This window comes from Megascapheus bottae, chromosome 5, assembly GCF_031878675.1.
Source record: "Megascapheus bottae isolate mThoBot1 chromosome 5, mThoBot2.hap1, whole genome shotgun sequence".
Classification (NCBI taxonomy): Eukaryota; Metazoa; Chordata; class Mammalia; order Rodentia; family Geomyidae; genus Megascapheus; species Megascapheus bottae.
The window spans coordinates 33065271-33092338 of NC_143513.1; the positions used below are offsets into that span (position 1 = coordinate 33065271).

The 27068-nt window shown below is 34.7% G+C and overlaps 1 protein-coding gene across 1 annotated transcript in view; it reads left to right on the forward strand.

Moving 5' to 3' along the window:
* Sema3d (semaphorin 3D) overlaps positions 1-27068 on the forward strand; it is a 156478-nt gene that overhangs the window by 118657 nt on the left and 10753 nt on the right. The window contains exons 10-17 of the mRNA XM_090332887.1: positions 402-471; positions 4017-4161; positions 12696-12918; positions 15064-15152; positions 16706-16747; positions 20215-20372; positions 22873-22937; positions 26778-26917. Coding sequence (XP_090189013.1) covers positions 402-471; positions 4017-4161; positions 12696-12918; positions 15064-15152; positions 16706-16747; positions 20215-20372; positions 22873-22937; positions 26778-26917 — 932 coding nt within the window. The remainder of the gene's footprint in view (positions 1-401; positions 472-4016; positions 4162-12695; positions 12919-15063; positions 15153-16705; positions 16748-20214; positions 20373-22872; positions 22938-26777; positions 26918-27068) is intronic.

Consider the following 27068-nt stretch of genomic DNA (forward strand, 5'->3'; position numbering starts at 1 on the left):
TGAAAATATCAGTTGCACATAATTTAAATGTGCACCTATTTTCATATTGTTGATGAGGTAATTCAATGACTAATTAATATAATCACAAGACAACATGCTTTTGTGCTTGAGGGTAAAATATTTTTCAATTTTCTGGTTTCCACTGGTATGCAGTCTCTTACTCTCATTTGGAAACAGTTATGGAGATTATCCATTGTATCCTCTTATTTATGAATAATTGAAATAAATATCCAAAACGTTAAATTTCCGAATCAATGTCACATAACTAGTGAAAGAACTTTTAATTTCTTAAGGGGTATTATATGTAATATATTTATATGCTGCTTAGATTATCAGAAATATTTTATTTTTAAAGCAAACATATAATGTGAAAATTATGTCACACTTCCTTCCATTAACAGAAGATATCTATTTACTCCCCACACGGGATGAAAGAAATCCTGTCATATATGGAGTTTTTACCACTACCAGGTAGGATTATCAAATTGCTTTATCTTTCTGGAGAAATATATATGTATATATATAGTAAATATATATTGCATATATATAGCAACAGATTTATTTGCTCTTGCGCGTTTGTTTTTAGTACGTCACACATTTCTTTTTCCTTTAACCTATCAGTTTTTGCATTTAAGGCATACTATATATCTAAGGTTCTTAGCCATCAAGAAAGTACTAAAAATACACGAGTAAATGATTGAGATCATTGAGAAAGATAATATTACACAGGAGATGGGAAACACATGATCTTTTAAGTCTCATCACAAAAAAATCTACCTCATCTGGACTTTCTCATTACCCTGAAAAAATGAGTGTTTTGACAACTTCTGAGCTTCCCTGTTTTAGCGATAAATATTTGTATTACCTGCTCCAAGAATTTTTATTTCTGTATTTTGTCTCCTGAGAAGCCTAAGGCTATATTTCTATTAACATGCACTAATTTTACAAGGTGGGATTTCATCATGGCACTTCTATTTATATACTACAAACCTATCAACTTTACTACCTCTATTACTCTTCCATAATGACCTACCACTTCCTAAATTGATTTCAACAGGTTACAGTTTTCTATTTTCTTACATACAAATAAATTACTTTGACAAAATAGTAATATTCATTCACTCGGTTAGCCTTTTGCCACTTCTCATAGCTACACTCCCACAACAGAACCTGTTGTCGCTTATATTATTTTTGTGTGCACCAATTGGGCTAAGGACTTTCACAATGGTATTACAGATATGCATACATTATATTTTAACCATCACAATCCTCTGTATTGCTTTCATAAAGCTGTCTTATGGTTGTTGAGATTCCAGAAGTACTTTAAAGGTGTACTAGCAACTACAAGGCTTTCTCACCACATATTCTCAAGAACTATGTGCCCTGTGTATCTTCATTTTGTTTAATTCAGTAACTTACATTTGACCCTGTTCATAGAAAATATGCATATTTGGTTATTTGAAATCGGGTAGGGATGAAGGGAAAACAAGATGAGGGGCGGGGGTGGGTGGAGGGAAATGGGAACCAAGACTTGAGAAAGGGTATCGATTTATGTGAAGTAATGCACCTTCTATCTGGTGAATATAATGTAACCTTTCTATTAATTATAATAAAAATATATGGAAAAAACGAAAGAAAGAAAATATTTGTTCCAGTAAGTATTACTGTGAACATGCCTTATTTATTTTTCAGGTTTCTGAAGTTCTCTTCTTGACATTTATCCATGTATATGGCAGTTACTAATGGGGGAACTGGAAAATTGTTTTTCTGTGATATAAATGAGATGGTCTTAGTGTCTTTTTCTGAATAAATTCGTAAATTATTGTGTATGTGAATTAAAACATATTTCAATGCCATGGTCCTAATTTAATTCACAATATAATAAATCGACCATAAATTGAAATGGCTGATGCAGAATATTTCAGTAAATAAAACAGCATTTAGTTAATTGTAAGTCATAGGATATGAATATACTATTAAACTGTGTATTTACATAAGCAGCTGGGACTTTATAATCTTTTTTTTCCCCTATTATCCATGTCTGAGTATAAAGGGATGTGAGAACAATTGCCTGTAGTTACCCCAGTATCTCAGAACTGGTTTTCTTGGCACCTTTCCAGCCCCACAGCTTTCTTTGAAGTCAGTGTGTGTTCCACACATTAGATGCAGCTATGTGCCAGGGAAATGTAGCCCCAAGATAGTTCCTTTTTTCCCCTTCTTCTTCTCCTTGATTTTTTCCTATCAAGTTTCTGCCCACCCAAAGTGTGAAGTTTCAAGTCAGCTCTTTGTTCCTAGTGTACTTTAGTGTTTTATTTTTTAAAGCCTGAGGCAATGTTGGCATTCAAGTCATATCCTTTGTCAAGTGAGAAGACATAACTAACCTTCAATAATGGGGATGCCATTGAACATGATGCATCATTCCTTGAAAATATCACAGACATGTATATGATTTTTATGGGAATAACCCTGCTTCTTAGCTAGCAGCTAGTTTAGTCTGAGTTACATGTTTCTCATTGACTCTCGATATTTCCCATTAATGTCATTTTAAGAAGATGAATAATTGAGTTTCTCATGCTAGGGAATCTTTAGCATGTTTGTGTCGAGTTGAGATAGTAAACTCCTTAGATCATAAAAGGATTCACATTTAAGAATGTGAATCCCGGAACATTTTTCAAGCAAATAAAATATTCTTTAATTTTGACACAAAAGAATTCCCCTAGAGAAATGGGGGATACATGTTAAGAATGTTTATCACTACTTTGTAAAATACTATCGAATTCCTGTGAAGCTTTTTTACTTTTGAATAATCGCGTGTAATTTAAGCTTCAGATAAGGTGAGATAATTCATAATAAACTCAATTCAAAAGAAACAAACAAGGTTCCAAAACTTAAAAATAAATACCCTACTGGGCGGTGGTTCACATCTGTAATCCTAGCTAGTCAGGATGCTGAGATTTGAGGATCATACTTCAAAGCTAGTCCAGATAGAAAAGTCCATGCGGGACACTCATCTCCAGTTAACTACTGAAAAGCAGAAAGTGGAGCTGTGGCTCAAGTGTCTCAAGTCCTGGCTTTGAGAAAAAAAAAAAAAAAAAAGCTTAGGATCTGTGTGCTGGTGGCTCAACCTGTAATCCAAGCCACTCATTGGGCTATTTGAGAATCCAAGTTCAAAGCCACTACAGGCAGGAAAATTGGTGAGACTTATCTCCAGTTAAACACTAGAACACTGGAAGTGGAACTGTGTCTAAAAGTGGTGGAGTGCTATATCCTTGAGCAAAAGAGCTCAAGGCCTAGGATAAAACAAACAGAAAAGCTCAGGGACAGAACCCAGGCTCTGAGTCCTAAGACTAGCATAAACACACACACAAACACACACACACACACACACACACACACACTCACACACACACACAAATACAAATGTACAATATGAATTTACTGAGAATTGTATGAATAAATTATTTATACAAAACAGTAACACCAGAATTTTATAATGTTCATTACGCTTAAACCAACTGACAAATGTTAGTCACACATTCAAACAATCTTAAAGCAACTGATGTCACTTTTCATAGTGTAAGTATTTTTTAATAAAACACTATAGCATAATAACTTCAAATAAAAATTTAGAGCATGTGGGTAAATCATTTTTTCTCTATATTCTTCCCTATAGTTAATTTTTGCTAGATAACTTCTACTTAGTGGTAAAGTATCCACTGAGACTTCACTTCCTTCCTGAAACTTACCCAGCTGTGTGGTTCTAGATACACATTCATATGCTAATTACCTGTAATGTAAGTCTTCACTCATCATCCAATAGAATCAATTGACTGGATACCCCTTCAGGCATGTATGTGTGTCTGTGTGTGTGTGTGTCTGTGTGTGTTCTGTTTTCCAGAAGCACCTTCCAATCTGAAGGTTCTAAATGATGTTTTCCTCCTTGTATTTCTGCTTGTGTTCTTTTTTTTTTTTTTTTCTCTTAACATTTTTGGAGTGATCACAGGGCTTTCTTTCAGCTCCATCTTCAAAGGCTCTGCTGTGTGCGTGTTCAGCATGGCTGACGTCAGAGCTGTTTTCAATGGTCCGTATGCGCATAAGGAGAGCATGGAGCATCGCTGGGTGCAGTACGATGGAAGGATTCCCTACCCGCGGCCTGGCACTGTACGTATCCAACCTGAAAAACGTATCTCCTACCTGATTCCCAGTTCTATACTTCCGAACTGCACTGGACTCCATTACCACCTAGGCTGTTGATTGTTCAACAAACTCCTGTTTATTTACAGGAATGTACTAGAATTCCCAGCACTTATGGGAATTTAATCGTTTCTTTTGAAACAATATTTAGCATTATGGGAAATAATGAAGCATATTTTAAGGAGTGCATTATACTGCCCATATCCAGTGGATCACCATTATATTCATCGAATCACCAAAAATATTTTGCAATCGAGAGTAGCTATTGTGTTAATATTCTGTAGCTCCCTCATTTTCCTGCACTTTGAATAATATGTTAATAATATGCTTGTTAGATGCAAAGGGATTTAAAAAAAAAAAAAACCTCTGAATCCAAACTTTTCCATTAGTAAAAGTCATGCTTAAAGTACACAAGGAACTAGAAACATGTTTTTAAGGTTTATTCATTTTAATAAGCATATTGCATGTGCAATATGAATGAATGACCAGTTTTCAATGTGTTGCTATAATTAAAATAGTTCAAGCAGCTTAAATAATGAAGAATTAAGGATTTAATATAATGATAAAGTAAGATGTTTTTCAACTTAATTGACTATTTCTTTCAAAAGGAACAAAATGCTTTCTGAAACCTCTGAGGAAAAACATGCTGATTAAGCCCTTCAATTCTATAAATTTTACCTTTTCATGGATTCCTTTTAAGGAGCAAATACCCAAAACTCTGCTTTCCTAATTATCTTATTTTTCTCTGTAAATTAATATATTACATTGGAAACATTCTTTCATAATTTTGGCTCAAATATGAGGTAATTATAATTTTTGTGAAAATAATATTTGGAATAATACTTTTAGAATTTACTCCTCTCTCCTCTCTCCTCTCCCCCACCCCGTGATTATTAGGGTTCTGAACTCAGGGCCTTGTATTTTCTAGGCTACCTGTCCAGCTTTTGTTGTCTTTTCATGTAGTAATAAATATAGTTAATATCTACTGCCATTTTAAATGTTCAAGTACTGACTCCATCTTTGTTTAACGTAGGAACCATGTTATTCTATTCAGATATCATGTTATACATCTAGGACAAATAATTTGGAGCTAAGAATATCTAAATTAATTAAAGCAAACACAGACATGGAAGTTCAGTCCTATATTACTTAGTTGAGAATGTTTGTGAAAATGATTACAGACTGATGTTTGTATGGTTTTTAGGTATACTGTATGTTTGGAGCATTGTAGTGGAATAGTTGCAACCTTTCCTCAGCTCCTGCATGAAGGAGCTATTGGTACTATAGGATCTATTTTATATGATACTCCAGTGTCAGCATCTCTATGAAATAGTAGTAATAACTCAAAGATAATCAGAAAACATAAGTGTCAGTGGGGGATGTTTATTTTCAAAAACAGAAGAACTAATTTATGTCAAGTATTCTTGCCTTGGCTACTCAAAAATCACTGCAATCCATTTTGAAAATATGCAAAAGAATGCAGCAGTTTCTAATGTCTGTACTTCTTCACTTCTTTAGTCCTTTTATAATAATTTTTAGACATGAATGACCACATACCTATAATTCCAGCATTCAAAAGACTGAGACTAGAGAATCATGAGTTTGAAGCCAACCTGGTCTACATAGTAAGACTGTCTCACAAAACCAAAAAGCTAAAGTAATTGTAGAAACTTTCACTTACTTGTCATGCTATTTTTCTGTGTTTCTAAATCATATTATTTATTTTGAAATATAGATGTTGAAGTTAGGAACATTATACATTGAATGTGAAAAGTCTGTTACTAAATTTGCTTTTCCTAAATGAACTTCACCATTTTAAATTACTACACTCATAAAATCATTGAATTTATTTTTCACAGTATATCAAGTGACTACCCTTGTAAAATTTGAGAATGTAAGAACTGGGTGGATGATAGAAACCACATAATTTAACCTTATTTTGCACAGGAGGAATGTGATGCCCAGAACAATTAAATCACTTTCCCAATATCATATTGCCAGAAATAGCAAAATGGAAAATAGGTTGATTAGTGTTTTCTGATGGGCCTTCTTGTCCTCTTCTTCATGGTCTCTAATAACTTTCCATTCCTTAAGATGCAGAACAGTAAACTGCTTAAATAAACCAACTGCATGTTATTTTACATTCTCTCCTGACATCTTCTCTTAAAGCACTCAAAACTATATATTTTCTTAGGTTTCACACAGTAGGACATCATCACTCAGCTAAATTCTACAGATATAAATAGCATTTCTAGATAAACTTCAACCTGGAAAGTCACAGGATGGGTTATGGAATTCTTTCACTTAAGTGAATTGTCTGCCCTCTGGTGTCCAAATGAAGTTTTTGTACATAAGACACCTTTTTCAGTCATTACTGGCCTGTGGGATTGGAATACAAAGCTGTAAGTGAAGTGGAATATTCCAAAAAGAGTGGTACAAAACAGATGTGGACCCAAGTTTAAGTCTGGCAAGATCTAATTAATTTGCTAGAACTGTGGCCCAGTAAAAGGAATATTGGATGGAAGGCTGAATCCACATCTCACACCAGCTCTGTCTCTTATTTCTCACTAAATATGTGCATCTCTTTTCTAGATGCATTATTATTAAATAACCATTCTTTAAATATTTTCCCCTACTTATGGCTTTGGTTGGCATCATTTTCTTTTTAGTTTTGGCTATGAAGTTTTTTTTTTGGCTAAAATTTTTTTCATATGTTTTTATTGTAATTAATAGAAGGGTTACATTATATTCACCAGATAGAAGGTGCATTACTTCACATACATTGATACCCTTTCTCTTGTCTTGGTCCCCATTTCCTCCCACCTACCCCCGCCCTCATCTTGTTTTCCTCCCTTCTCTATCCGACTTCAAATAACCAAATGCATATATATACAATATATCAGATAACAAAGTGAAATAGTGTAACAATATCAGATAACCAAGGGACAGCAAAAGAGATGAGAGACAGCATAGTACATTAAGGACTATAATCACTTACTATATGGTTTTTATTTCTATATCCTGGAGGTCCTTACATTGAGCATCACTCTATATGGCCTTATGTATCTAGGTTTTGTTCTATTGTAAATCTCTGCTAGGAGAGCCCAAGGTTTCTACTGATTATGACAAATGAGGGAAACCATTGAGCCTAAGTTCCTTTGAGTCTAGCTTACTTCACTTAATATGATTTTTTCTAAGTCTTTCCATTTCCTTACAAATGGGGAGATGTCATTCTTTCTGACAGCAGCATAGAATTCCATTGTGTATAAATACCACATCTTTTTGATCCACTCATCAACTGAGGGGCATCTGGGTTGGTTTCATATCTTTGCTATGGTAAATAGTGCTGCAATGAACATTGTTGTGCTAGTGGATTTAGTATGGGCAAAGAAGGTTTTGGTTTTGGTTTTGGTTGTTTGTTTTTTGGCTTTTTTTTTTTTTTTGCTGCTCCTGGGCTTGAGCTCAGGGCCTGAGCGTTGTCTTTGGACTTTTGCAAGGCTAGAGCTCTACCACTGGAGCCTCAGCACCACTTCCGGCTTATTTCAATGTATGTGATACCTGGGTCTTTGTGCATGCTAGGCAAGCATTCTACCATGAGGCCAAACTCCCAGCTCCCAAACGGGTGTTTTTGTTGTTGTTTTTTAATTGTATATTTTTTTGTCTTTTCTTTTTTGGCACTGAGTATCGAACCCAGGACGTTGCACTTGCTAGGCAAGTGCTCTGCCACTGAGCTACATCCCAGCCTGGCAAAGAAGTTTTAAGTCACACAAAAAGACTCCAAATCATTGCCTCGAATGCCTTTCTTTTTTCTCTTTACTGCTCTTTTTTAGTGAATTCCTGACTATCATGTGTCATTTTAGTAGTAAAAGGGGATAAATAAATATTAAAATGTAATGTGAAACTGTTTCAACAAAACTTTAAAGTGTTTTGCAAATATTAAGAACAGTGAAATGTTCTGTATGTGTGAGATGTACGACATCTCAAATACGTCTTGAACAAACATTTCTTTCCTTCATTCCACTTTAGGAGTTCTGATCTTTTTTATTCCAAAAAGCATATTGATTCATTGGTAAGTCAGTCATACAGTTTAATAGTTTAGTATAAAAATAACACTTGGAGCTGAGAGTTTAGACTAGTGGTAGAGTACTTATATCGCATGCATGAAGACCTGGGTTCAATCCTCAGCATCACTACACAGAAAAAGCCAGAAGTGATGCTGTGCCCAGCATGACCTTGAATGATGAGATCAACACTTTCAGGCTGCCCTGTAGCTAGGATTACAAGTATGAGCCACTGTACTCAGTTCAACAAATATCTAACTCTTAGCAAATATAAATCATGGAAGATGTTCTTTTTTTTCTTTTTGTATTGAATATTTTTATTGTAATTAATAGAAGGGTTACATTATATTCACCAGATATAAAGTGCATGACTTCACAATGCACTTGCTTATACAATGACTATATCCTTTAAGATGAATGGCAAGAAAATAAAACAGGTGTGGTAGGTTTGATACCATTGGTGATGGGGAACTGACAGGATGAATGAGTATGAATATGCATGTAAGAGAATGGGTTTCAATAGGAAACTATTGAACATACACTAAGAAGGAGAAAATAAATGGATTGAAGATGTGGGTCTCGTTATAGCACATAGTATATATATGAATGTGTCATAATGATCTTTCCATGTATAACTAATATAAAAATGAAAAAAGTAGGAAAATTATTTCCATCATAAGAAGAAACAAGAAGGATAGGAGAGAGAGAGAGAGAGAGAGAGAGAGAGAGAGAGAGAGAGAGAGAGAGAGAGAGAGAGAGAAAGAGAGAGAGAGAGAGAGAGAGAGAGAACTCAACTACTCTCTTTATGTCTAATCTTTCTATCTCTGGTATATATGATAGGGTTTTCTTCTAGCCTGTACTGCTTAAAAGCTGAGACTGAGACTGAGATTTATTAGAAAAAAACAGCGTTTTCTAAATTTGCATTTTCACCTGATAAATTTACATATCATTAAATTTACTTTCCTCAAGTGCTGGAAATGAAAGCCTGGGTCAGTCTTTCCTTGGGCTTCGGCTTCCCTCCCATATGTCATTTTCCTGATATGTTTAAAAGGAAACTGCAACCTGTAGAGAATAGCCTGCAGCAGCAGAGGGAGAAAACTTTTAACAGCTGTCTGGTGTCCTGCCAAGGGGCAAAGTTCTCTCATCGGATAAAAACCATTTCTCTTCTCTCCTTATCCACTGCTTCCCTCTGCACTCCTAAACACTCTGTGCAAACACTGGGATCTGCCAAGCATAACAGGCTCACACCTAGCCAGCTGTGCAGGCCGCCATGCAGACAGGCACTGTGGCTGTGGCTTTGCTTTTTCATCTCAGAGTCTGTCCAGGCAGCTTTTCCTTTTCTCTTCAGCTCTGGAGATGGTGTTAGAGTTTGTAGCAAGATACTGGCATTGGGAAGTTTGACTAAAATAATTTCATTCTGTGTAATACTGCCCCTTCCCTCTATCTTCTTCTAAGATTTTAATTTGTATTAGTGTTTTGCTGAACAGTTGGTGGCTAAAATCTGTGGAAGAAACAAAAGGCTCTATTAGGAGATAGTCAAGTGGAATCGACAATACCCAGAAATGAAAAGCACCTCTATCTATCTATCTATCTATCTATCTATCTATCTATCTATCTATCTATCTATCAGCTCATTTGAATTTTGCAATATCTGAATGGTCAGTATGACACATAACTCTTCTAGAAATAGAGGATGAAATTTCTGAACTTTTTGTGTTTCTTCTTTGCTGCCATTCTTTTTTATTTTATTTATTATATATATTTGTATTGTGATTAACAGACTCATTACATTATATTTGCCAGATAGAAGGTGCATTACTTAACAATCATTCCTATCCCTTCTCATGTTGTTGTCCCCATTTCCCTCCCCCAACCCCTCCGCTCATCGGGCTTTCCTGCTATTCCTGTACCTTTACATGTTGGATGGCCTTTTGAGTTATTGTTACTGTGTATTGCCTAGATACATGGTATCAAAGCAAAAATCTTCCCAGATTGAGTGTACTGAAATAACAGTATTTAGTTCATATAGTTAATTTTGAACACTGGGGTGTAGCCATTTGTGCACTCATAGTGATGTGGACAGAGGTCCCTCATACAAGAAGGGAAGAGCCTTCTCCTTACACTAGCCTCAGGCCATGAGGAAGAGTTGCCATTAGACAAAATCTATTCTTAAAAATCATTTTGTAGTGATGAATAGAAACCAGCTTTTCTTTCTTTCTCTCTCTCTTTTTATCTCTTGCATTTGATTATATCTAAGCCTTTTTTTTTTCTGTCAGAGGCAAGCAATGAGAAAGCTTGATTTATTTTTGCCTAATATTTAAATCTTCTTTGGAAGTACTTTCTTATATTAAGCTATATATATATATATATTTATTTATTTATTTGTTAAAAAAATGTAGCTTTAGAGGCACAACCTGCCTCTTTTGAAATGCTAGCAGTACAGAATCCAAAGACATTTTCTCTAAAGTTGGAGAGCTCTTTCAAAAATGTAATGCAGGCAAAATCTTGCTTTTGCTTTGATTTTAATGATAGACCAACTAGACTGAACCACAGGCATTATAAGCTGTAAGCCTACTATGAATGGAGTTTGACTAAGCCTCAAACATGCAGCCTGTAATTGGGTAAGAGCTTTGTATTATCTGAGCTCTGAGCTTAATCTACTTAATATAGGGCTCCTTCCATTATCAAGTTGACAGATTCCACTTGGCTGAAGCTAAGCGCTCGAAACAATGATTGAACACACAGGCTTCAGTCTATAGACCAGCCTCCAGTTAAGGATTTGCTAAATAAGTACCAAATGGCTAATGATGTAGAACACTTCTAATCTCTTAGGCATAGTACTGAGACAAATAACTAGAAAGAAAAAACAGATCCATTTCTAAATGGCAGGGACACAAGATTTTAGTGAAAGACAGATACTATCAAATTAAGTAGAAAAAAATCGACTTTTTATTCAGGTACAACTTTTTGATGGTTCTTCTGATTCACAATGAGCCATTATGACTATATTGGTATAAAATTTGGGGTCAGGGGTATACATTGTCACTAATTCCAGGAACTCTGAATGAGCCTCTTGAGAACATTGAGAAGCAAAACTTGTTTTTGCAGAAGGGATTTGATCTCATTATCCATTAGTGTAAATGGCTTGGTTCCAATTCATCTAAAAACTAAAAGACAATGGAAATATTTTCATACAAATTCATACATTTTCCCAATGTCACTCTATTTTTAAATATGCATGCACCAATCAACTATAGTTTTCCATAGCAAAAGAATTAATTAGTCCATTAAAAAATTCAAATATGTTAGTAAATATATTGTAGTATATGGAAAATTTCCTAGGTCTAAAAATATTTTAAAATGAAAATTATACTTTAAAAGTAAGAAAGGATATCTTTGCTGTGGAAAAAAGAAAGATGCAGCATAAATTCTTACTGATTAGACAAAGGCCCATCAAATGTATTTACTCTGTACTTAGTTGAACTTTCATTCTTACCACCAGAGGGCACATGATGATAACTATTTATGTATCTGGTGTACAGGAGGCAATTTTAGAAAGAAGTGGAAAATTCCCTGAGGGTTTCTTCACAGCTCTGTTAGGGGAAAGAGCTGTCGCATTGCTCACAGTATAATTTTCACACTAGTTATAATAAAAGTAGATTGGTATAATTTCAAACTCTTGAAAGTCTTCTGAAAGTAACTTTGTTGAGCTGTTAAATTGTTCCTTCTTATTTTTAAGAAGCACGGTGTGATCTGAGCTGAAATTCTACTTTATTTAAAGGAAATTAAAAATAAGGCTTCATTTTCTTCATGTTTTTAAGTTTCAACAGTGGTTTAAACTGAAAGTTCAAGTATTCTCATTAGAAACAGTAATCATTAACAGGGCAATGTGGTTCATGCCTGTAATTGTAGATAATCTGGAGGCTGAGATCTGAGGATCAAGGTTCAAAGCCAGCCGACACAAAAGGACCTGAGACTCTTATCTACAATTAACCTCTCGAAAAGGAGAAGTGTGTCTTGCCTCAAGGGTAGGGTGGGAGCCTTGAGCTGAAGAGCTCAGGGAGAATGCCCAGGCCCAGAGTTAAAGCCCTATAAGAAAAAGAAAAAGAAAAAATAAATAGTAATCATTGCAATACTTTTCATAAGAAAATATTTTACTAAGGAAATACCACTAAATATTGTTGAATTATATATATTTGCACATATTTATACATATATATTAGCCATATAGTATATAATATATATTTAGACTATTTCTGAGTGGGGGAAAGCAGACTTAAACATAGCTTAGGTACACTGCATGTGTTTCAACCTGCACACCAGTTCCACATTGATTCCTCAATATCTTCATCACATTTCTGAACTGACTTGAAAACATTGGCATTCAGCCTAAGTGTCTTAGGTACCCAATGTCTTTATTCTTGTCCTCATTGTCTTCAGTGTCCGAGCAAGACCTATGACCCCCTGATTAAGTCTACCAGAGACTTTCCTGATGACGTCATCAGTTTTATAAAGCGGCACCCCGTGATGTACAAGGCAGTCTACCCAGTGGCAGGAGGACCAACGTTCAAGAGGATAAATGTGGACTACCGACTAACACAGATAGTGGTGGATCATGTCATTGCAGAAGACGGCCAGTACGATGTAATGTTTCTTGGAACTGGTGAGCCTGGAACTGGACTATACTTTTTTTCAGAGTGGTGGGGCTTGAACTCTGGGCCTGGAAGCTGTCCCTGAGCTCTTCAACTCAAGGCTTCCAGGCTACCCCTTGAACAACACTACCACTTCTGTTTTGTGATGGTTCATTGAGCCTCACGGATTTTAGTGCCCGGGCTGGCTTTGAACCATGATCTTCAGGTCTCATCCTCCTGAGTAGCTAGGATTACAGATGTGAGCCACATTTAAAAAAAAAATGTAGTCTTCAAAAATACCTCTCGGTCAATGTCAAACTGAATAATCATTATCGGCTACTTGTCAGTGTTTCCTTAGAAACAAACTACAGAGTGCTTTTAAGTAATAATCACATTTATTTCCCATTTCTATATCTGGTTGGTACAGGTTAACCATAGATTGTGTGTGTGTGTGTGTGTGTGTGTTGAGTACTGGCAAAAAATATTAACTATTACTCTATAGGGATATTAAAAAATACTTGCAGATAGCCTTTATTTTCTTGAATTTTATGGACTTTCATTATTGGAGCCCATTTCAATTACTTTTGGTCTGCCAATTTAGTGATAATGAAATGATTGATAATTTACCTTTTACCTGGTAGTCCTGGTTGCATACTAGTAAACACAGCACTCAGGAGATTGAAAAGTGAAGACCATGAGTTCAAGGCCAGCCTGTGCTATATAACAAGGACTTAACATTTTAAAAACATTACAGATGATCTTATTTATGTAGCTAGTGTGTAAACTTAAAGTAGGCAATTTAAGATGCACACATACACACAGTATATATACTCATGCATGAATATTTATTTATTTGGTTAGTTCATCACATGTGTTTATAGTTCTTTTTTTAATATTGAAAGAACTATTACCATTAAAAAGCATTGTTAGACAAAGGTACTATAGTTTAGATCATTGACATTAGCTAATGAATTGAACATTTCCTAAAGAAGTAGATATTAATGAAAAATGTCTTTCTAATGTCTGAAGAAACAGTTATTTTATTGGAAAGGTTTTTAAGAATGTAAAACACAACTAGGATTAGTTAATGTTTAAATATTTCAATTGTTTTGTGGTGTTTTATCCAGGCATATTTCAAAGACCAATTTTCAAATATTACATTACAAAGACCTACTTCAAAACCAAGATAAATAATAAAGCTCCAAAGGACTACAAAATAGTCATAGTAATTCTCATGAGTTTGACATTTAATTTGCAAAAGTTCATTTGTCTTTAACAATTCACTACTGTAAATGCAATTCAGTCACTAGGTGGCAGTATCTAATAATCACTGAAGATTATGGTGATGTTAAAGTAGTTTTGATATTGAAAAATGCCATTCTAATATGCATACTTAAACAATCTAGGGTATTTTTTACATTACAGTATATTATGTACATTACTATATATGCCATTATACTCCAATCACAGTACTAAGAATAATAAAGACATAAATTTTGCATAAATTAAATAAAAAATAATTAATTTTATTTCCTTAAAGTGTTCTTTTGGTTATTTCCCTGCTATATATCACTTATAAATCTGTAATGTAAGTTAACTTACCTAGGACACTGTTTTGATATTATTTCCTTGTATTGGATCTTTCAAGATGAATTACAATTATTTTAAGAAGTAGTTTACTGAAAATGATTTAGAAATAGAATCTATCTAAAGACCCTATAGTTTTGTCCATGTAGACTGCTTTAATGACTATGTGTTCATATTTAATGCTAATAAAACAAATTGTATTATAAATGTAATAGCAAATTAAATATAAATGCATGAAATAAATGGAGATAATAATATTAATATATGATATGATCCAAAATATACTGAACCTTTATTTGAAATAAATTTTTTATGTAAGATCAAAAATACATTATGCTCATTTTGACCAATATTTAAATTAGGCATGCACATTTGGTAACATGTATTCTAAATATCTCTCTTAATATTTCTTTTACATATATCAAAAGCCAAAAATATACATCTTCAACTTCATTTTTTCTAACAAGCATTCAGAGAAAAACTGAGGGAACAATTTAAAGATTTATATAGATAGGGTTAAGACTAGATATTGAAAATAAACAGCAGTATAGTGAGTTCTAGTTTTGCTTTATTTTACTTTTTATTTTCAGATATTGGAACGGTCCTCAAAGTTGTCAGCATTTCAAAGGAGAAGTGGAATATGGAAGAGGTGGTACTAGAAGAGCTACAGGTATTCAAGGTGAGACTCAATCTAGAGAAAGTTTCAGAAGGGAGAGTGAGGCTAAGTTCAAGGCGAGACTCAGTCTAGACAGAGAAGCAGAAGGGAGAGTCAGAGCACTCATTCATTGCTGTGCAGCACATTTGTCCAACACATCATCACTTTTACTGGAGAAGTCTTTGAAATCAGTATTGGAAAGGGTGTTAGAAGTAAAACTAAAACATGGGACCTACCTTCTTCCATAGACAGAAGCCATACTCCTGGGATTGCCTCTCATTACTGCATTCTCTAAACATGCAGTCACACAAAGTGCCACAGTAAATGGAAGCCTGGAGTCCCCTACTACCCATATGCTTTTCTACTTTCTAAGTTTTATTTGCAAGCTTTCCCCCATTGAAACTGAACAAACTAGAAGAGTATAATAAATCATGTGTCCCTGCTTTTAGAGAAAATTCTAAAAGCAGGGGGTTACAGAATAATAAGCTTTCACGTACATTAAATTCTTCTCATCTACCCCAAATAGTTTATCTAGAAGAAATTTCCAGGATTGGAGAATGTCTTTTGTTCTAAATGATAGATCCTCAAGGTAGTTTAATTTTATGAGCATTCCCTGAAAATAATATCAGAAATAAAATTATACTTCTTAAAAAAAGCTGTGCCTTTCTTACATTTTAATGAGTTTCTTTTTTTTAATAAAAATCTAAGGTAAACATTTATTGCCTTAAAAGAGAGTAAGCAGAGCCCTCTACTGTGAGAAGCTCAAGTTAATTAAAATGCTGGGTTCCTTGGATCCTGTTTACATTGTGATGATAATAGTGGTCAAGAAGTTAATAAGAACAAGACCAGCTATCTGGCCCCTACCAAAACAAAACCTTGGGGTAGCTCCTCAGGGAAAAGTGATGTCAAACATAAGGGTGAACCAAGAGGCTTACATAAATTTGCCATAATACCACAGAAGCATGTTAGGACAAGACTTATTCAATGGATGTTGAGCAATGGCAAAGGAGAATTGTTTGCTTCAGTGAAAATTAGAAAAGGTCATGCTTTGTTCTCTTTTCTCACTTTTCTTCGTGTGTGTGTGTGTGTGTGTGTGTGTGTGTGTGTGTGTGTATGTGTGTGTGTGTGTGTGTGTTGCATCCACAGGAGTACTCACTGTACTGTCTCCAACTCCACTGGTTATACAATTTTTTTTTCAGTAAGAGCGGAAAAGGGTAATAAATAATTATGGAGATGTTCTTGTCAATGCTAGTTTAAATTATATGGAAGCAGTTAAGCTTAGAACAAGGAGAAAACTTGTGGGTAACTGGAAACAATTTTCAATGCAAAATGATTTCTCATACAAGTAGGTAGTTTTTTCTCTAATAAGATGCTTTGTTTGTTTTCATTGTCAATATTAAGCTAGAAGACTCAAGTCATTGCAGGGGGTAGGGGAGAAGCAAAGGAAAATCCCTGTACACCCATAAGATCACCAGAAGATTCACTTCAGTAGTCTTTGGTATAACATAAAATTATATATTACTAATAAAATCACCTATTGATGATTATCTTTATTGACATTTATCTTATATTTTCAGCATCCAACAACCATCTTGAACATGGAGTTATCTCTAAAACAGGTACTTGTTTTCTGTCCCCCCCCCCCCCCCCGGCTTTTAATGCTCTTTCTTCTTTAGTCCCTTGTTACTTGTGTTGTTTCTTTGTTCCTTTGTTCTTTATCTCTCTCTCTTGCTTTCTTGCTTTCTTTCTTCTTTTTCTTTCTCTGTCTTTCTGTTTTTGTCTTTCTCTTCTTTTCCTCCCTCCCTTGTTTCTTTCTTTCTTTTTTTTTTTTTTTTTTTTTTGCCAGTCCTGGGCTTGGGCTAAGGGCCTGAACATTGTTCCTGAATTTTCTCAAGGCTAGGGTTCTACCACTTGAGCTACAGCACCACTTCTGGCTTTTTTTTTTGCTACGTATGTGATACCAAGGAATCAAACCGGGGGGGGGGGTCTTCGTGCATGCTAGGCAAGCACTCTACCACTAAGCCAAACTCCCGGCCCTCCCATTTTTCTTTCTTTCTTTCCTTCCTTCTTTCCATCTTTCCTTCCTTCAAAAATTGATTGATAATAAAGTTTATTAGGACAGGAATATAATTTCAACTGCATCATCTCCAGTGAATTGATAACAAGAAATGGGAACTTTCTAATTTTAGATAAATATTAACAATGAAAACAATAAACTTCAAATTTCATTTGAAGAAATTATGGGGCTGAGAAGTTCAGTTGCAAATAATGTAGAAAGCTTTTAGATTCTATATATTTAAGGGGAAAAGACTTGAGATCATTAATTGTAACCTGTTTTTTCATTTCTTTGGTTCTTAAAATCCAAATGGGTTTCTGGTCTCATGTGGACATCTTTCTGTCAAAGTCATTAGAAATACATACCAAATTCCTGTCCCAGCCATTAAAAAGGATTTTAAATTAGGGATTAGGGAGTTGGAATATGGACTCTCTTGGCAAACAACCAATAGTAAACTCACTACTCAATATGTCAGAGGCAAGCTACAAAACCCTTTCACTCCAAAGTTCATTGTGAGTTTAGATTCACTTGTTTATTCCTTTTTTTTTGTGGTGCTAGTGATTGAACCCAGCTCATTGCTAAGCAAGTGTCGCATTCCCAGTCCAAGTTTTTATCAAGGTATTTTGTTTGCTTGCTTTTCATTTCACTGTGCATCTCAGGTGAATTCCAACAAGCCTCAGCTTCCTGAGTGCTTGGATTGTATATGTTAAACTGCGTGTGTGTATTAACATACAACAACAATAATAATAATGGTAATAATAAGTGGTTGATTTCGTTTACATGGTCTGGCACTATAAATCTTAATTAAGTTAAGAGATCCAGACTTACATTTCCATTCCTATATGCACTTTCAAATTGTAAGGAAATGATATATGATAATGTATGTTCAACATGAAGGCATTAGTATCATTATTTTTACCTATTTTCAATGATACATGACAATTATTAAGGAAACTAAACAAGTCCCTTCATTAGGTCTATTCTGTCAATGTATTCATTCATTCCACATTTCTTTCTTAATTAATTTATATTTATTTTATGGGCATTTAATTCAGAACTTGTTTTAAAGTGAGTGTATATGCTTTAAGGGTAGAGAATAAATGAATGATATAAGGAATAACCCCTAGCAGTTTAAAGTAAAGATGATAGACAATGAAGTATGCTAAAAATGTACAGTAGTATAGAAAGAACCTAGCCTGAAAGGGAGCCAGAAGAACCTGAGGAAGGTAATTAAAGCAAGTTATACAAACTATGCCATGAAGAGTTCTGTAAGGGAATGGGAAGGAGGAGAATATATCAAGGGCAAGCACTGGACCCAACAGCTTTACTAAGTCTGCATACAATTAGAGCAAGAACACGTGTGTTCAGGAAGGGGACAGAGGTTAGAAATGAATCTGAAGAAGTAAAACAGGGTAAGATTAGGCACATCCTTCCATGTCCTCCCAAGATGTTTGAAAATTTATCTTAAGGACAATGAAATTCACTAAGATTTAAGCTAGAGGGTGTCCAGGGATTGAAACCAGGGCCTTAGCATAAGCTGGTCAAGAGATGTACCACTGAGCTACAGCCCCCAGCACAGATTTCCTTTATAAAAATATCAGTGTGGTTTATCCATGGAGAAGATGGATGGGGTCCCCTGGAGATGGGGATTGCTAGAACGGAAAGCTGAAATCAGTGGAAACAAAACACTTACAAGCAATCCCAGAAAGAAATGATAAGGATGAAACCAAAACTGGGACAGTGGGAAAGAAGAAGAAATAGATGAAAGGTTCTACATGAGAGACTGGAAGTGGCATGGACAGATTGAATGGGAGAGAATGAAGTCTCACAGATGATGTCTAGATTTATCTTGAGTGACTGGGTGTTTGATGGGTCCTCTTGCCAAAATCGGGTAGGGGTAGATTTAGAAGAAACATGATCATTATTTGTTCTCCATGATCTGCATGTACCATCAATATAGAACAGTGGAGAATTTTAACAAAGCATCATAGGTAAATCTTAAATGCCATGAGAATTAAGAAAGACTAGTAACAATGTCCAACAAGAAATGTACTCAATACCATACATGTGTAACTGTACCCCATTTGAAAATTACCCAGACAATAAAATTAAATTTAAAGAAAAGAAAAGAAAAAAAGACAGGTTACTAAACAGGGCTCAAAATATTTAGTAACTGGGAAGAATTAACTGAGAATATAACAGCAGTGAAATATGACAGATTTCTTTGACTACTTATCCTATCACCTATTTCTAGATATTTTATTTATACTTAAACGTGGAATATAGAGTTAGCCATGCAGTATTTGAAGACATACAATGAGGCTTATTTACTTGTGTTCTGCCTTTCTTCCATGACCACTCCCTTAGATATTCAAATGAGAACACACAAGGAGCAGTGGATTCTTTTCAGGACTTTCAAAATGTAACTTTATTTGTAGAGATTTTTCATATCTGGAAGAGTTTTCATTTATAACATGGTTTCTCTCAAGCCTGCTAGTACTTTCTTCATACTGATAACAAATACTAAGCTTCACATTAACAACTCCTATGTTTTCAGCCCTAATTAATTAGCTCATTAGCAAATACAATGTTTAGCTGTAATCAAAACAAATTTTTATAAATGGCAGTGATCACTCATTTAAGGAGCTATGACAGGAAGACTATCCCTTAACTAGAGCCTCTGAGACTGGCGTAATCTCCTGAAATAAATTTTCTACTATTAAGAACAAATTTGATGTCTTAATTTCTCTAAGAGCTTTGTTTTTAACCTTCTTAAAGTAAGCAAGCTTACTCTAGATTTTAAAATATAGTCCATTTCCATATCAACTTCTTCTGACCAAATCAATCTCACTGGGTGAAGATGAACTGTTTGACTTATTTTACCCTTCCTTATATCTCTGTACACATGTTTACAATGTGCTGGACTTCCAGAGAACAGATTTAGAGACAGTATTTGGTGTTCAAGAAAGGGAAGTCCTTAAGACTAGTCTGAGAAATGATTCTAATTCATTTGCTTTGCTTGATTTGTAGCAACAATTATACATTGGTTCCCGAGATGGATTGGCTCAGCTTTCCTTGAACAGATGTGACACTTATGGGAAAGCTTGTGCAGACTGCTGTCTGGCCAGGGATCCTTATTGTGCCTGGGATGGAAATGCCTGCTCTCGATATGCACCCACCTCAAAACGGTAAGGGGTGCAAGGCAGAACCATGAGCCTCCGTTCTTACAAGATGACTTTTTCACATTGTGTTATAGTTTAAGAGAAACGAGTAGACAGCATGATCTGTGAAATAAAAATACTACGATAAAATATTTGTTTCATAGAAAACTAACTTTCAAGGGTGGGTGGAATGGATCTGTGAAAGATGCAACTTAACATGGAGTTCTGATACTTTATAGTATCTATACTTCTGATGCTACTGAAATACATTATGAGCTTTATATTCAGATGTAGGTTATAGCAACATTATTGTTCAAATTATACTCCTCCCCCCATGTAAGATGTTAGTAAATTATGTGTGGCATTATTTCTTTTTCTGTCAGTATCTTTTTGATTAAACAACAAACTAAGGGGAGAATACATGTTTGACTCACTACAACAGACATTTCTGAAAATATTTTACAGGTTTAACAAATTCTAAACTAGGCATTACAGAATATGTGTGTTAGCAGGGCAGACACTTAAAATGTAGACATTTTTATATTGTTTGAATACCTTGATGTAGTATAAATGGGTAAATACCATTTTTAGAAGTTAAACATAGAAAAGTGCCAATATTTTGTTCTATATTTTGTCCATGAACATACTCATCCTAGGGAGTCTTTGGGGGAATGCTTTTCTAGAAGCTAAAAACCCAGAAAACTCATTAGGAGGCAATAAACGTTCAGCTTGATTGATTGACTCTGTTCCTTAGGAAGCCAAGATTTAAAAACATTCTTGACCTTCTGTACCTCATGCTATCATAATTTTTTGTGTGTGTTTCCCAAGACTGTCTCTGTGACCTCACAGGTTTGCCACTGAGATGTTCCTCTATCTAACACAATATCCTGTGAGGTTAAGGTGTCTACGATGGGCCACTCTTTGCAAGGTTATCATCTCGTCAGTATTGCCCTTGATAGCTAAGGTCCATGTTGTTCTTTTGCCCATCTCTGAAGTGGCAGAATAAACTGGGGAGAGTAGGAAAGAAGAGGATAATCAGAAAATGCTGTTAACTGGCACTGAGTTTTAGGACTAAGATATTCTAGTATGTAGTTACTTAAAATGATGACGAAAGATGATAATGTACTTTATATTTTTTAAAGCTTAAAGCTTTATTTATTTATTTCTGCCAGTCCTGGAGTTGGAACTCCGGGACTGTATATTGTCCTTGAGCTACTTCTTCTTTTTTTTTTTTTAAATCAAAATTAGCATAGTACCAATTGAGCAACAGCAGAATTTTCACTTTTTCCTGAGTAATTTATTGGAAATAAGAGTCTCACAGACTTTGCTTCCTGGCCTGGTTTTGAACCTTGATACTCAGATCTCAGCCAGCTGAGTCGCTACAATTATAGGTGTGAACTGCCAGTACCTGACAAAAGTTTGAAGATATGAAAAGATGATTTTAAATATCTTTACCATAAAGAAATATTGTGTGTGAGGAGATAGATATGTTTAATCTGATCGCTAAATTATATAATACATACACCTGTAGGAATACCACATAGTGCTACATTAAAATGTATGGTCATTTAACATGTATCAGTTAAAACATATATAATATGGCAGTTTAATAAATATATTTGATTTTATTTTGATCATTCCATCCCAGAAAAATGAATGAAATATTTTCTGGAAGCATAAATCTTACTTAAATATAGCAGAAGTGTATTTTTTTCATGTGACATTTACTGTTCTATTATGGAAAATTTGTAGCATAATGTAAAAGCCATCGTTACTATCAGAAAAATGTATTTCATGTCTACAATACAAATACTTTGTAAGCATTCACCCCATATTAAAACTCAGACTTCCGTGTCAGATATTTCTCTTGTTTTTTTGCTTAATCAAATCTATGTTAGAGGTGTCGGGAGTTTGGCCTAGTGGTAGAGTGCTTGCCTAGCATGCATGAAGACCCAGGTTCGATTTCTCGGTACCAAACACATTAAAAAAAAAAAGCTCCAGCTGTGGCTCAAGTGGTAGAGCTCAATCTTGAGAAAGTCCAAGGACAGTGCTCAGGTCCTGAGTTCAAGCCAAAGACTGGCAAAAAAAAAATCTGTTAGAGTAAGTATATACAGAATAAGTTGCTCTTGAAGGGAGAGTAGTTTTCTGCACACTAGAACTCTTATGTGTGATTATTCCCCAATAGCTAACAAAAGATAAAACAGAATACTTAGTTCTCTATTTTAATTTTAAATCCTGTATTCAATTTATGTTCAACCTATTTATGTTCAACTATAGGTCATTTTAAAAAAAGATTTGTAGTCAAATAAAATTGAGTTCATAATAATAAAAATATTTATTCTTGTTGGGCATTATTTCCATTAATCTTTAATTGGATACTGTGCTGATTGAAATATGCATGCGTAGTTTACTATGTGATGTATTTAGGTTGAATAACATCAGTATCCTTCTGGATCTATTACTATTGGTTTTAGATGCAGCAAGTACTATCCATGATGTTCTAATTGGTTTAATTCCTTTTCCATAGGCGAGCTAGACGCCAAGATGTAAAGTATGGGGACCCAATCACCCAGTGCTGGGATATAGAAGACAGTAAGTATAGGTTTGAGATACTTTTTCTCCCATGCAAGGTGATGAGATTAGTCTTCAAGTGTCTTTTTAAATAATGACTTTAAGCATATATTATGTAACAAAATGTCATTTTGTAGAATATTTATGGTTTGGGAAAATAATGGGAAATTTAATAAGTTAACCCATTTCTGTAACTAAGTGAATAATCTTTTGGTATATCATTTGTTTCATTAGTCCTTAAAAATTTCTATATTGTGGTTTTTAAATGCTATCTAATCCATCCTTCTAAAGTTTGGAAACTCACATTAGAAATAAATCAGGATATAGACAAAAACATTTGGACATTTGGAATAAACTCAAAGAGACCTCCCAGAAAAGTCTGATAAAAATGTAGATATTTATTAGAAGTTTAGGTAGACTATGCTTTATTCAGGCATTCATGTATTCGTCTATCCGTAAATATTTATTAAGTAACTTCCTTGTGTATGGACTTGCCCTGTGCATACTATGAGACAAAGAAATACTTTAAAGGATTTTTGATTATTTTCATCATAAGATACTTTTAATAACATGACAGGTTAACAAAAGGGAGGTCCCAGGCAGTATTTTGTTCAGTATTACAAAGAAACAATGAGTTATAGAATGGAAGATCTTGAAAGGATGCATAGGAAAGGGACAGGAATGCAAAGTAAAAGGAAGATTGCTCAGTAAATCTGCCAACAGGGGAAAAATTCTAAGAAATAGAGTGCTTTATATGCTTTCCACTTACAGACTCTGCTTCAAGACAGAAAACACACACACACACACACACACACACACAACATTATCACTATCACCACCAACAAAGTTACACAGAATTTCAAGAAGAAAAGTACTTTTCTTTGCTAAAATGTAACCACTCCATGAGTGATATAAATAATCCCAAATTGTCATAATTTATTAGTGACACTTCAGCAGTGTTTCTCTATTTCTAATTGAATTTAATTCTGAAAAACAACATTAGTCTAAAAATAGTTTGTCTACTTTCTCACTGTAATGTATAGGAAACTCACTGCCATATCCACATTTATTTTGTAATTTTCTCTGTGTCCTATGTATGCAGTACTTTACACATCCAGCTAAGATTTATGAGGGACTGTTACAGGTAATGAACAACCACAAAGCCTTTATACATTCACAAGGAAGTAAAAACGAATATCAGAACAAGTAAAAATGTGTAATAGCACATGAGTGTTCATGGCTGAATTCCCTTCTACTCAAGACACTCAGATCTAAGGATAGCAGTTGAAAGTAAAGTCAGTGAGACTCATATCAAGTTAACTACCAAGAAGTCAGAAGTGGAGCTGTGGCTTAAGTGGTATAGGACTAGCCTTGAGCACAAAAACTGAAGGACAGTGCCCAGACCCTAAATGGAAGCCCCAGGATTAATACAAAATAATAATAATAATTTCATAAAAAGCACAAATGTTTCCTAAGCCATAATTATTGCCTCTACCTCACTATATCCCATTCTGACAATAATCCTTTTATGCAGTTTATTCTATTATCACTCGATCCATTATTACAAAGGCTATAGCAATTCCCTCCGTGCCAAATCCAATGGACAATTTTCAGTTCTTATTCCTCTCTCTCTCTCTCTCTCTTTCTCTCTCTCTCTCTCTCTCTCTCTCTCTCTCTCTCTCTCTCTCTCTCTCTCTCTCTCTCTCTCTCTCTCTTCCCTTCCCCCAACACTTGGTTCATAATGGAGTGCTGCTAGTAAATTCATGTGGCTTCACAAACACTGCTGTTTATTTTTAAAGAATTTTATTACATGGTTCTAATCCATTGGTATGTTGAATCATCTATTGCAGAGGTATTTACAGCAGGAAAAACAGCTAATATTATGAAGAATTTTTTTTTCATGGAGATGTTAGACTAGCATGTTTGGCTTTTATAACACCATGTCTTTCTGGTTTACCTCTTTTGAAATTTTGAACATTATTTTTCTTTAAATAGTTGTAAAAAGGAGTTGCCATTGCATAAAGCCATTTGAATACAGTGCCTCTAGATCAGTGACACCCCTTTCAACAATCTCATCCAGCCCTCTAAACATACCCCTCCTTAGTTTTCTTAATTTTTAGGAGGTTTTGGGGGGATTTTTTGAACTTTTTTTTGGCATTTAATGAAGCAGTTTATATATACAATGGATTTCAATCTTTGTCATCTCATCAACATATTCACCCTCCTTTGATCCTTGCAGATTCTACCTTTGACATTTTCTCACTTTTCCTTTCCATCTCACCTTCTAAGTACTGATACATTGGGTACTGATAGTCACTCTTCTATTGTCTTTTCTTTTTCTAATATCATTTCACCAAAAATTGAAAGCCTATTTGGCTGTCAGTTTCACAATCCAATCTGGACCCTCCTCTAAATTCCAAATGGGAAGCTTCAATTGCTACTCAAGAACTCCATTTGAATGCCTAATTAGTATTTCCAGTAATGACTGAGAAAGAATCTTTATTACCTTCTACCGACTTTCCCAGATGGCAGGAATTCCTACTAATGAAGCCACTATTTAATTTTCCCATCTAGTTCACCAAGTTATATTTTACTAAAATACAAGATTCTTTGAATAAATCAGTCTAATTTTATTACTTCATAGTTCTTACCTCTTAGCATAACAATTGGCAAACTCTCTTCACAAACTCCTTTTTTTTTTCTGGAAGACAGTTTCTGTCTTCCTGAAACGATCTATGTCTTTCTCTTTCATGAACTGTACACTAGGGACATATTAACTAGGTAAATGGTAGAATTTCTGGATATGGTTAGTAGATTACGAGTTTTAAGTCTCATCCACACAATGTAAAGTCAAAGGAAGTTAATCCATAATTATATCAGCATGGAGATAAGACATAAGTTCAAAAGAATATTCTTCTAAATAAGTTTAACTTTTGCATGTATGTGCATTCATGCCATTTGCTGATAATTTTATGTGCTTTGGTTTAACATTCCCAAAAGTCCCCGAGGCCTTAGTCTTTGGTTTATACCTAAATGTTAAGTAGGCCCATCTGTAGAATTGAGATATCTGAATGTCTGATGAAAAAAGTGCATGTTTGGGCCAGGCAGAGCAGCTGTCATTTTTTATTTGATCAAATTTGAGCTACAGATCTTAGATCCCACATGGGACACAGCCTTTGGCTACCCAAGTGGAATGTATTTCAGATGGTGGTTGATTTATGAGAATAAGGTGTCTGAGACATTGTTCCGTAGCATCTCATTAACTATCTCATAGTAAATGCATGTGAAGCTGAGGAATCTCCCAGAAAGAGATCGTGGTTAAGTAGATTCTGAGACTTCTACCATCTGGTTTATTTTCACCACAGACTTTCATTAAGTATAGACTACTGTACCTTCTTTTGTGAAGTCCAAGTTTCTTGAGGTTTTCTGGTCTCTTCTGTGCATCAACTCATATAGGATTCTTTCTGCAAAATACAGCAATATGTTTTTCAAGAACTAACAAGGTTAGTTTCATTTTATGTGAACAGAAAGATATTAAACCATTGAAAGATACCAAAGGTTTATTGTACTCAGAGAGCGAGTGTTTAGGAGTTAGAGTTGGTGAATTATTTTTTAAAGAACATTCGTAAAGTATTAATGGGATGATGTAAGAGGAAAAATGCAATATGGGTACAGGATTTTAGAAATCACATTATTGGACATTATCACTGTTAGGCAACATTTTTCTCGCAATAAGTTTCCTTTTCCTTTAATAATGTGCGCAATTTTTTTCTCAGTGGCATCTGTTCTAAATCAGTCTATTTTCCCATTGCTTTAAAAACCAGGTCAAGGTTAATCTCTTAGTCCATGTTTGCTTTCTAGGCATTAGTCATGAAACTGCTGATGAAAAGGTGATTTTTGGCATTGAATTTAATTCAACCTTTCTGGAATGTATACCCAAATCCCAACAAGCATCTATTAAGTGGTATGTCCAGAGGTCAGGAGATGAACACCGAGAGGAGGTAAGGTATCATCACTAGACAGTGCTCTTTTTCAGGAAAATTGTGTAAAATTTAAATTAAGATGTTCATTATTAAAAATGGTCCAACTTTTAGGGCCATGTGGTGTCTCATCCTTACTTGAATAAAGGGAAGTTTTTGTCCACTAACATCA